Below are 12,383 nucleotides of genomic sequence, written 5' to 3' on the forward strand. Positions count from 1 at the left end.
CCAGACTACTTTTTACCTGTCAATCAATTAATGACGTCATTTATCCGGGTAGCAGCTTCACCTGTTACCTGGAGACACCTACGCTGCAACAAACAATGATCATACTACAACGGGAGAACTGTACAATAATCAAGCGCGTATAAGCAGCCTGGTCGAAGAACTTTTTTAAGGATTAAGAAATGTCATTGTCCAGTTTTCTTGTTTCATCAAGACGTTTTCCTGTAATAAACTGTGTTATGATGTACACAAAAATCTAAAAAGTCGGAACCTCAAACTTCAAATGCATTAGAATCTGCATCAGATGCCGTTGCAAGGCACCGATCACGAAACATCAAACAAACTTGGTTAACTGTAGTAGTGGTAACATGACCACAAGTCCAGATTCGGTGTCCCCCCCCAAAAAAAGATGAAAAGTAGCTAAATGCAACTAAATGCCAATCTCACAAAATTTCAAGGGTGACACTTTCATTGAGGTACAGCGTATCGGTAATTGCATTCTAATTCGCCTTACTATGCTTATTATGGTAAATATGTCTCGACACTGGTCGCCACACTAGACAAAATGTACTGTGAATTATGCTGCAAAGTTGAATCAAACTGCACCGTGAATGAAATCTATTTATGGCTTCAAGTTCCTGAAATAAAAATTAGGAATTCCGTTTGGCAGCAGCCTTAGGCTGTCATACCTAACGAAGCAATTAAACTTACAGCGCTACATGCACTGCTTGGAACATGCCGAGGAGCCTTTTTCCTGAAAAGTAGCACTAAATTTAATGATGGGAGTTAATTGTGTTTACTGGGGCTTTTCTCTGTGTCCTAAAAGCAAATACCATGAAATAAAAAGCCCCGTGAACTTCAAGATAAGTGTCATCTTCACCAGTAAAATTGATACATTTGACAGCTAATGATCATTAAAAATGACAGTACGTACGTACGTAATTGCTTGCACTCCAAACGTCAGTCATACAAGGCCGATTCGGTTTAAATTCACTCTTTATTTTTCACGATCGTTCAGGTCAATCAGTTACATAGAATAAAAGGTTAATATATTAAACAGTCAAAATAGGTATGCTATCCTTTCAAAGATTTTGTGACATAAAACTCTGTTTGGCATACAGGGTAATCACTGCGTAAGTGTTCCAATAATTCTTGCATAGTGTTCGCCCTTTCACTACAACTGAAATGTAATTGGTAACAATAGTAATTTTTAGCAATCCTCCCGTTACAAAAATTACTACCAAAAAAAAACAACTTTTAACAGGAGTGTTAGTCGGCTCTGACTTTTTGCCTGAAATGTTATGGCATCATAATGGTGCCAATTGGTTGACTAAAATTTGGAGAAAACCTGGATCTTTTTCAGGACTGGCAGCCCTGCTGTTTAGGACATTTGGTACAAAGATATTTTGTACATGGCTTGAATAAACATCACTAACAAAAGCATTTATACTAATACTAAGACGTTTCACCCTTAATAAGTAACACTGTATTATGAGACTAAGACTCCATCAAATTCTGCCTCAAATCCCTATGAATGAAAGGGCGCCGTGTTCAATATGGCCTCAACTTTCACAAGGCATGCTGCTGGTAGACACACACGTATCACTATCCACGTATTCAGCAAAATAAAGGATTACAGTCAACCTAGACCCGATATGAAACACTAAGTTGTAACTAAAGGATCCGACAGTTTTTCATGAAATGATTCAAAATCCATTATGATTTAAAATCCAGGCATAGTACAGTTTTCATTAGGCCAAACAAAAAATAGCTGCGTTTCTGGTTACCAGATCCAACCTAGAAAATCACGCAGAACCTATATCTTTTTATTCGACAAATCAATAAAATATAAAAACAGATGGTGCCTTACCCCGAGCGTAATTTTGTGTACATCGTCCTGTACATTGTATTGTTTTTTTTTTTAATGAGATGGACAGCTCTCGTGTGTTTGTATTTCAACAACCAGCTGCTTTACTACTCAATCACAGTGCTGATATGTAATATTGACATGCACATGTACAGTACATGTATTAATCTGACACTGACTTAGTACCTGTTACAAATATATGCGCCCCCCCAAAAAAAATACAGACCATCATCCGACCCTTTTTTGGGGGCCATACAAATTTTGAGTAAAAATTTTTTTTATCCAACCAACCACCCTAATTATATTTTCAGTGTAACAGGAAACACAACTAATTTTTTGTTTGACCTTAGAGGAAAAGCAAAATTGTATTTGGAACAGAACATTACATTTGTTACAAAATAACAAATTTTGATTTTTAAAAGTCAATTCAGATGTATACTCCTGCAGCCCAAGAATGCATTTTTAGAAATACAGGTATACAAATATACCCTTGTCTTATCAATATATTTCAAAAATGCCTATGTTATTTCAAAATAAATCAAAGATTTGAAAAAGAAAGATTCTTAAGGAAAACGTATGTCAGAGGAGTTAGAGATGGAAATTGTAATGGATAATTTTGCCTTTCACTTTTGACATTACTCTAAAAAAGGACAACTACTAACAGTAAACCTCTAACCAGAGCTGTGATAAATTGATCAATAGCGTATACTTGACAAAAATGGTTATATTTTTAAATGTTGTCACCTAGAAATCAGTCTCTGATTCCTCGAAAACCCATCAGGACAAACAGTAGCTTTAACCAGCAACCCCCGCCCCAGTCTTGGTGGTTTCAATATTAAAGACTTGTGCACAAAAAATAGCGAAAGCTAGATTGTGGCCTCAAGTTCTACTAGAATGCTTTGTCTTTAAAGGGCTTCATCACTGGCAACACCTCACTGCTATGAAGTAAAGCCAAACTATCTAGACAAACCAGAACCGATGCATTTGTATTATAATCAGATTTGTTAGTAATACTTCAGCACACCAATGCGGGTGGACTGTATTGCATTGATTTGGGCTTTATAAAAAAAAAATGACCACTTTGGCAAGACACAGCTTATACCCTTTACAACCATACTTTAGATGTAGATTACTCTGTTTTGACGCTGAGTGATATTGAACTATTAAACCAAAAATGAAGTAAATGCACATTTCTATAGTTTTGAGCAAGACATGGCAAATATAAAAACCCTCCTGTGTAAAAAGTAAATAATAAATTCCTTCATTACAAATTGGTCCATTTAATTTGTTAAAGCTAATAATAACTGCATGTAAGAGGCAACAAATGAAATAAACTTACACATTTCAGTGGTAATAACTACATATTTTCTAATGCACTTTATCGACAAATATTGCAAAGTTTTACTGTAATGCTTGGTTTTTTTTTCCTCATGCTTTTGCAGTTGCTCATAATATATTTGTCCCCTTTTGGGGACCATTATGGGTAATATATATCAGCCAGGGCTGATCTCATTGCATAAATTCTGCCAGCTTCTCTAAGGCAGTCCTAGTGGCCTGTATGTTGGGATGATCTGGCTCCAGGAACAGCTCAGATATGCGTAGGGCCTCGTCAAACTGGTACTTGGCACGTTGGTACATGTTGGACGCCATGAAATACAACCCAAGGTTGTATCTGAAATATAGTGATAAAAGGAGGGTTTTGTATGCTTATCAAAACTGGCGTACCTGGAAATTCTGTCACGCAATTAGCTGTTTGGTTGACCAAATGCACAGTCACAACATAAAGTGGCCAACAACTGATCATTTGTAAATAACATCCAACTGCTTTATGCCACTTTAGTATTCATAGGAAATTTACAAATATTTTATTGGAAAATTTTGACAATAAGTGTAAACTGTTTTTTAATTTAAGTGTTTACTTTTAAATTCAGCAATTTGGACTGATGTAATATTTAGAGAATTTGTTTTACAATATTTCAATATGGACCTGCAATAAAAAAGGTACTTCTTTGCATTGTACTCAAACTAATCCTGTCAGTTTGAGTTTGAAGATCTTGCTGTTGGTATATCTTATAATAATGGTTGTAAACCAGAACAGCCACACTGGCCTAGAAGAGATCACTGCATTACCAGAGATGGTGTTCTCTGTACATCCAGCATTAACTACACCAACATGGAAGTGGCTTTCAATATGCCCTGTGTACTTAATTGGGTCAAAGGCAGTCCATTGCAATCACACAGTTTTTGTTATGCAGATGAAAGGGCTGGTTTTAATCCCTCACAAACCGTTGTTATTATTATATGCTTTCTGAAAGTTGCTTGGAATTTCACTCGCCCTATTTCTGGTGGGACTCCTAACATCTGCAAAGGGTTCACTTTGATCTTACCTGATGGTGGCCACATCTACGTGATCCTTCCCGTAAGCTCCCACCAGGATCCCCAGCACGGACTGGAACACCTCACCGGCCAGCTTGTCGTTCATGTCGTCTAGCACCAGGCCGCAGTTGTTGAGGATGGCCGCCACACGGGGGTGGTTCAGCCCCACGTCGCTCTGGGTCAGCTTCAGGTCCCAGAGATGGAGCAGCATGGCGTTGTCCAGCTTGCTCTGGCTGTAATACAGCTGGCCAATCTGGAGAAGGGTAAACCGGTCAGAGGTCATCCTGCGGCATGTTCAAGACAGATTTTCAACAGCAGAAAGCACTCTTTGGAGCAGGAAGGAAATAATACAACAAGCAACAAAAGACTTGTAAATATTAAATTCTACATGATCTGTATCAGCCTCGAGCAGAAGCACCCCCTCATTGGTTGAAAAGAGCCATGCTGGTCAGGAGTACTCATTTTGTTGGTAGTGATGCGACCATAATACTTGCAATGCTTGCACTTCATAGTCGTTTGCGAAGAACAGTTCCTACCAAAGGATCCGTCTCCATTGCTTGGAAAATTGCACCCTTTCATGGTCCAGCTCGGGGCTCATAGCTTTAGGGCAGATATGACATTTGGTTTGGGGAATGATCAACATTCTTGCCTAAAATGATTACCCCCAAATTGGAAATTTGGTTAATGTTCCATTGGATACATACTCTACATGACCCCCTTTGCTAGCACTGTCTAACTTTATATCAGTCAATCATTTGAGGCTTCCTCCATCAGTGAGGTTATCCTACCCCATCTCACACCTATTGATATTCATGGATGGAAAGAGGAGTTCATGTAAGGTGCCTTGCTCAAGAACTAATATTCAGGTGTGGCTGGATTAGAACCCCTGGCCCTTGAGAATTGATGGCTAGAGAGACATGTATCTCAAGCATCTATATGCACATCCATCTTTGTTTACGGATTTCTCAGGAGCACTGAAGTCTAGAATGACACTGATCTATTTTGAAATGAATTGAGAAGAGTGAATGATCTTATATTGATGGTACCTGTCCGTTAATGGCAGCGACATAATGGTGCTTGGGTCCGAGGACATCAGTAGCCACCTCCTCAGCTCGCCTCAGGAAGCGAATAGCCTCGTCAGCTTTCCCCTTCAAGCTTAGCACTGACCTGTAAAAATGCAATATGGTGGTTATCATAGGTTCTGGTTGTGGAGTACAAAATAACAATTCGAGCACAGCCCTTAGCGTTCTTTTCATCAATTCTGTACAAGTGATAGACTCTTACAAGGAAATCCATTTGTAAACGTAATCATTGTTACATGAAAAGCAAGTACACATCTTAAAGCCGTGACAACAAGTTCCATTCTGAGAGTGACATCATCTCAGAGCAAAGTTTCTGATAGTGTTTTCTAGCTCATCACAAGTTTCAGCATTTTGAATAAAAAACCCTGAAAGGTGTACAAGAACTTATTTTCTAAAGTCAAACAAATCTTTGTAACAAAGCTGATATCTGCTTGGCAACAGACGGAGTCAACTCATGAAAGACAGCAAACAGGTGCATTGGAAGGGCTCTGTTTGCATGCTGCACAGTAGAATTTTTGTCCTGTTTACGGTAAACTAATAAATTGGATTTGAAGACACATTTCACATCTAGTGGATACTTTTTAACACACCTTTCCACACTTTTATCGCCACTCTGGTTTGCGTTTATAATTTATTTTCACCATTCACATTTTGCATCCACAATCTATTTACCCATCTCATAAAATATTTGCTTCCATCTCCACTTTGATTTTCTCCTCTTGAATTCTCAAGACTTTGGCATTCTGCCACCATACTCTTCACCCCTTGGACTACATTACTGACAGCAGTAACCATGTTGCTGAAGCGGTACTGATAAAAACGTGGCCCCTCCTCACCCCATGCCCAGAAGCGCCTTGACCAGCTGAAGCTTCTGCTCGGGCGTCGTGATCTTATTCTGCCTCTGCAGGGCCTCGTGGAAATGCCTGCTCGCTCCCTCTAGGTCTCCCAGCTTGATGGAAACGGTTCCCAGTGAGATCAACACCTAAGAGGAAAAAGACAACAACATTTGAACCTTAAATCATTGGGAAAACTTAACCCATTATGGAGATTCAGAAAATGTCAGCCCATCAATGAATATATCAGAACAGCTGTGCATCAAAAGAGCTTGGCTCAAAAAGTGGTTGCATTTCCTGAAGAGATTTGAAGACTAAAAAAGATTACTGAATGATACTGCTTGATCGATAAGCTCAATCTCAGCAAAATCAATCTGGACCTAGATTGCTGTTCTGAGAATAAAGATTCGGCACTTTATGTTTGGCAGTAAGGCAATCCCTGAACGAGTTGATGAATGCAACAGTATTTAATTAGGCATTAGGCAGTCATCGATGGGCAAGGGGGTTTTGGTACCATGTCTTAATTATAAGCAACTGTTCCAATAAGAACCTAACATTGTTACAATATAATTTCTATGACTATCCTTGTTCCACTGCATGATGCATGAACTTTTACATCAAACAGCCCTGTGCAAAGAAACAATCACTGGAAATTATTGTGGGCTAAATTTGCACAAGCTTTTTACCTCCAAGACATCTGGGTGAATGCACTTGGTCTTGTACTTGTACTTGGCATGATGGTAAACGATGGTAGCATGGCTGCCAATGTACCGGGCTTCCAGCTCTGACAACAGCCGCTCATTGAGTTGCCTGCATTCAAACAAAGAACAGACATTTGAACGCAGATCCCGCCAGTGCACCTCCATATAGTAACCCTCCACCCCTGGTAAAAATTGTCTTTCAGCGGGCCTCAGTGACGGCAGGCCAAGAAAAGCCAAACACCGCTTAGTGTACAGCACACTCACTGGAATCAAATTCATCTTTTCGGTGAACTGGGCACTTTGCAGGCCTCGATTCTGAAGGACCATTTGAAGAGTTTGTCACGGCATCTATCTCTGTTTTTCTTCTCCACATCTGTGGTGCAACCAAGGGGAGGGGACGGCAGATCTGTACACACAAAACCTACAGTATGCCGGTACAGACTTTCAGTGCCCCCCTCGAACAAATGTCTGCATCCCAAGGAACCCCTCAGACATTTCACCTTCTACATTATGCTGGCTTCAAATTCTGAGTCAGGGCATATCTCCCCCCCCATCTTGCATGACTATTCTCGCATATACATTTCTAAGGAGAGAGTCATATACCTAGCTCCACTGAGCAGCCCTAGCTGATTGAAGAATCCAGCCATGGCTCGGATCAGGCCATCTCTCTGCCTTGACTTCTCCCACTCTTCGGAGCGAGCCAAGACACCAAGGTACAACTCTTCCACCTCCTCATATCCGCCCAGCTATGACCAAAATGCAACACGGAGTACATTGAAGAGTGAAATGATAACAAAACATACATGTACCAAGTTGTGCCACATGCATGTTATGGTGTGCCGCAGCACTTAACTGACAGCAGGCAACGTACTGCGATGTTGCAACTATATATATGGGATGGCAAGACACATCATAGTATCCATACAATGGACTGAATTTGATCAGACCAGATAGGCTGAAACACCAATTATTCGGTAACTAATTCAGTGATGAGTACCCAGTTTCCACCCTGGATCAGAGAGAGGCAATGAAGGTAAAATACCCTGCTTGGGGACACAGCCAGAAAGTCACACATAAAATGTTAACGCTTACCAGCTGCCAGGACTTGATGAGCTCAAATTTGCCTTCCTCCGTGCTCATGAGGCGCTCAAAGACGGCGATGTTCAGGATGGTGGCTCGCAGACGCTTGAACTCCTTGGCATGGGCCAGACAGTGGGGCACCTCTTCAACCTGTGATAGGAAACAAACATGGATGCCTGGAGACAAATATAGTTTCCATTGAATTGCAAAAATTGGCTACATCCACAAGACAACCCAGCTCCAGGTGTGGTTCTTTTCAGCTGAAAATCTAAACTTGTTGAAACCACTAGATCTTTTAACTGCATCCACTCTTCTCAGCTAAGTGGGATATTACAAACACTGACTCTTGACAGTACAAGATTTGTGTGACACCTCCAACTATCAGTTATGGGTGCGCATGATAAGCAACTTTTTTTTAGTCACAAGACAAATCTTTTCACGACTAATGCGGCACTGTGTATGTTTGGAGGGCTGAATATATGTCATTCATATGAATGTCAATGTGATTAAATTAGTCATTAAAAACATAGCATGGTGGCAAAATCAACCAGAATTGAAATGTGTGCGCAACCTTTTGAAATTCATAGCATAAATGCTTGCTGACACATTACAAATTTTGCATTTGCTTCACAGATAAGTTTGAACCAGCCTGGATTGGGGATAGGCTTTATCAACTCACATATCTCTCGTCAATGTCCTGGGTGTTGAACCAATTGGCCAGTTTCAGGAAGGCTTCACACTTCAGCTCTGGCGTGGACAGGTACTTGCGCTCCACAGCCTGGCGGAGATGGTCATGGAAGAAGTTGAGGATACCGTTGCGATTGACAAGATTCTCCTCCAGCGATAGGTAAAAGGGGGACCATACTTTGCCAGGTACCTGAGTAGACAGTCAGGAAGCAGCAATGTTCATTAATTATTGATGCATTCATTATTTTTACCAATGTTAACACTTCAACAGGATTAGAAGGATTAAGAGAATAGTGACAATAATACTGAAGTTGCCCTGAAAAGCATACATTAGCCCTAACCCCCTAGGGTGTATGTAAAATCGTGTTGAAATTGGAGGATTTGGGAGTGTTAGGGTTAAATTGAACTTTGCCCCCAAAACAAAACAGATCTGACAGAATGGCAACATAAATCTGTTATATATCAGCAAAGAAAATAAAGTACAACAGTAGAAGGTCAGGATACAACTCATTACGACAATTACTCATCGTTTGAATATTGATGAAGTCTGTGTGGAGTTAGGCGACAGTTAACAGAATACTCCTGTGCCTGGATACTTTACCTTCAAAAATTGCAGGAGCTCCTGTTCACTCAAACCACGGTGTGAACACCAGAGGGCGGTAGTGGCATCTCGGACCAGGCCCAGTCTGCACCGTGACAAAACAAGCCATAACAACTTTTACATGGTATCAATTAGAGTACTTCAGTTTCACACAGGCATCACGGTTGGCCATTAATTTTTAAGCACTCCTCCAACAGTTACAAAAAATTGAAGAAAGACCACAGAATGGCAGGTTTTCATAGTGTTCTTTATTAAAGCAGCTTTGTTTGAAACTCTTTTGTCATTGAATAAAATGCAACTGTATGTACACAAAATGGTTGAAAATTATTGAAACAATTTACCTTAAGGAGCAATACTGCAGGCTAAGCAAAACAAAATTTAACACTGTAAAAACAAAAAAGTGTTTTAAATCGGGTTTAGTGGTGCAAAATTCTGACCAACCTCTCGACAATACTTTGCTCGAAGTCATTCTCCATTCGGTCCAGGATTTTCACAAAGAGTTCTCCTGGATTGCCAGCTGCCAAATACCCCTTGATGGCAGTGGTCAGTTGGAAGAAATTCCCATACATACGCACCTAGTGCAAAACAGGTCAGGAAACAGGAGGCAAGACCTCTCAATCACAAAGTTGCACACGTATCTTTCCTCCCTCAACTTAGTTTTGCTTATTGTTCAGGGTCGTACACTGGAATGCCAGTGAGCTTTTGTGATGGAAACGAGACATCTGATGGAATTATTTTGTTAATCAATAATCTTATCTTATGCAGTAGCCTTTTTCGAGCAGTGAAAATTCGTTTATTCCCTCTCTTTGTTTGAAAAAAATCATGATATTCTTGCAACCGGGGTTAATTTCACAGGAATGTGAAACCCCAAAATATGAAGCCTGCATTGAACTAAATGCCATCCTGATGGTCATTAGCTTGCAAAAGTGTTTAAAGCCAGATTCACGAACCTGGTTCCCTGTGATTTTATTCTCTCATAACGATTTATTGCATTACCAAAAGTTCAGTTGATATTCGAAGAGTGTAGAATTTTGTAGGATTTAATGGTGTCAATAAAAATCAAATTATGATGTGTTGAGGATCGATACTGGCTTCTAATGACGACGTTGCATAAAATGGCTCAATACCACTTCGAAATAAACTTTTGCACTTTTGGCTTTATCATGTGTGTCATCGTTAATGTCCGTTGCAAATATTTATGTGGGGTATATCTTCAAGAAAACCCGTACAAGGAATACTTTCAACGGTTTATGTTGCACGCTATGTTGGCAAGCACAAGTATTGAACACTGGTTGTGGCTCTTCACCGCTGCCTCTTTTGAAAAAAATACCCTTGTCATGTGCTGCCCCATACAGTCCCATGTATTAACCACATTGATACACCGGCAGTGCTGGGTGAACATACGCGTGCAAACTAAAACTGAACTCTAAACAAGAGAGAACCCATTCACGGCTGAAAACCAATCCCGGTCTGGTTCTAAATTGGACCGTTTGATGAATTGCATGAAGGAGAGGGTGAAGCAAGAAGGAAACTATGTGCAAAAATGTTCTGTGTAAACCTGATTGCAAGAGGGTACAGATATTGAGACAGAGCACATGGTGATATCTTCAATGTGGTTCAGATGATGGTGGTGGTGGTCGTGGTGGTGATCTACCAGTAACCATGACGATCACCATTATGTCATAAAGGAAGAGATGACACTGGTGACTGTCATGGTCACGGTGCTGAGGAAGGTGAGAATGGTGCAAATTGGTGTTATGGTGTCAGGGTGAAAGGTGAACATTGCAATGGTGATACCACTTTCTGAAGTCTTGCTGGAAAAAATGTCACAAACTTGGTTGGGTGGGTCTTGCACCCACTTGCTTACGTGCTAGTGGGGACGTCTCAAACACTTCGCTACCAAGCTTGTCGGGGTATGCTGCTGGTTAAAATCCAACAAAGCGATATCAAAAATATTACAAATGTGGCATAGCACCGTTTGTGCAGAATGCTGACAATAGCAGTCATGTTAAAAAGCGTGATTAGTGGAATATTTTGGGTTATCGTCTCTAATAAAAAAGCTGTTTGGTAATAAAAACCTTAGGTGAACTCTTAATTTTTTGGAATTAAACTTCTTTTCAAACCTGAAGGAAAAGGCTGCAATAACAAAGGCATACCTCGTCCAGCAGAGCTTTCAGGTAGAGAGGATTGTCTGTTTGCTTGGCATCGATGATCATCGACCGTTGCTCCTTGTTCAGCGTCTTGCCGTACAGTTTCATGTAGCCGGTCACAATCTCTAATTTCTCGTCAACATTGAGAGGATGAACTCGCATTGTGGGCCAGCCGGCACCAGTGACTGCGTCCATGGCCTTAATAGAAGGACAAGAAATGACAGTCAGTCTTAACCCTAAAAGAGCCAGGGGCGGAATCCACCGATGGGCCTCGGAGAGTTTTATAATAGAGTAACTATTTGATATCATTTGGACACCAATTTTGTGAAAAAATCGAATGTATTGTTGTTCTTGCACAGTGCCCATTTTGCTGAGACAGGTAAGCCAAAAATGTTCCATTGCCATCCGCAATGAACGCAGGCTGGAGTACATGTAGCCTTGAACTTGAAATGACCACGACAAAAAAAACATATGTCTGAATGAGTTCAAACCTCATATTTGCAATGATAAGGAGTATCTTCAGATGCATGCCGAGTTTTGAAAAATTGAACGTGGTACAGCCGAGTTATTGCGGGAAGGGGGGGCAGAATGTCCCCGGGCTGTGAGATAGGCCAAAATAATGCGGCTTTTTAAAGGTTACAGAGTAGGTCGGCTTGGAATTCCAATCAAATCTATGCACAATAAACTGTCTCTCCCAACACATGCCAGTGAGTCAATTATCCGGACCAATTAAGTGCCGGAATGCTATGACCGAATCTGAAATCAGTCATACCCTTCCTGGAAGTGTCGACAGGACCATGGAGACATTTCCTGGCAGCTCCTTGGGAATCCACTTCAAGTCCTGTTCATCCCCTGGAAAAGACAAATGGATGAAAATTGTGACATCAACTCTCCAGTTTGAAACATCATCCACCAACACATGTTCCCAAAGTGATAGCACCATCTTGACTGCATGATCCTGACTCAGCTTACAGGAGCGAATGCTTTGCAATTCAGGCTTGAAGGAGCC

At 40.7% G+C, this 12,383-nt stretch overlaps 1 protein-coding gene across 1 annotated transcript in view; it reads right to left on the reverse strand.

Annotated features, from left to right (window-relative positions):
- Positions 1–975: 975 nt before the first annotated feature.
- Positions 976–12,383, reverse strand: part of LOC147798284 (uncharacterized) — a 34,200-nt gene continuing 22,792 nt past the window's right edge. The window contains exons 21-32 of the mRNA XM_087139737.1: positions 12,147–12,226; positions 11,381–11,572; positions 9,666–9,799; positions 9,225–9,309; positions 8,616–8,813; positions 7,949–8,086; positions 7,460–7,602; positions 6,842–6,965; positions 6,159–6,304; positions 5,287–5,407; positions 4,252–4,493; positions 976–3,536 (exon numbers count right to left, since the gene is read on the reverse strand). Coding sequence (XP_086995863.1) covers positions 3,374–3,536; positions 4,252–4,493; positions 5,287–5,407; positions 6,159–6,304; positions 6,842–6,965; positions 7,460–7,602; positions 7,949–8,086; positions 8,616–8,813; positions 9,225–9,309; positions 9,666–9,799; positions 11,381–11,572; positions 12,147–12,226 — 1,766 coding nt within the window. The 3' untranslated portion in view covers positions 976–3,373. The remainder of the gene's footprint in view (positions 3,537–4,251; positions 4,494–5,286; positions 5,408–6,158; positions 6,305–6,841; positions 6,966–7,459; positions 7,603–7,948; positions 8,087–8,615; positions 8,814–9,224; positions 9,310–9,665; positions 9,800–11,380; positions 11,573–12,146; positions 12,227–12,383) is intronic.

The sequence above is a fragment of the Acanthaster planci genome, linkage group LG08 (genome assembly GCF_054643075.1).
Source record: "Acanthaster planci isolate LZ-2023a linkage group LG08, COTS_SCS, whole genome shotgun sequence".
NCBI classification, from domain to species: domain Eukaryota; kingdom Metazoa; phylum Echinodermata; class Asteroidea; order Valvatida; family Acanthasteridae; genus Acanthaster; species Acanthaster planci.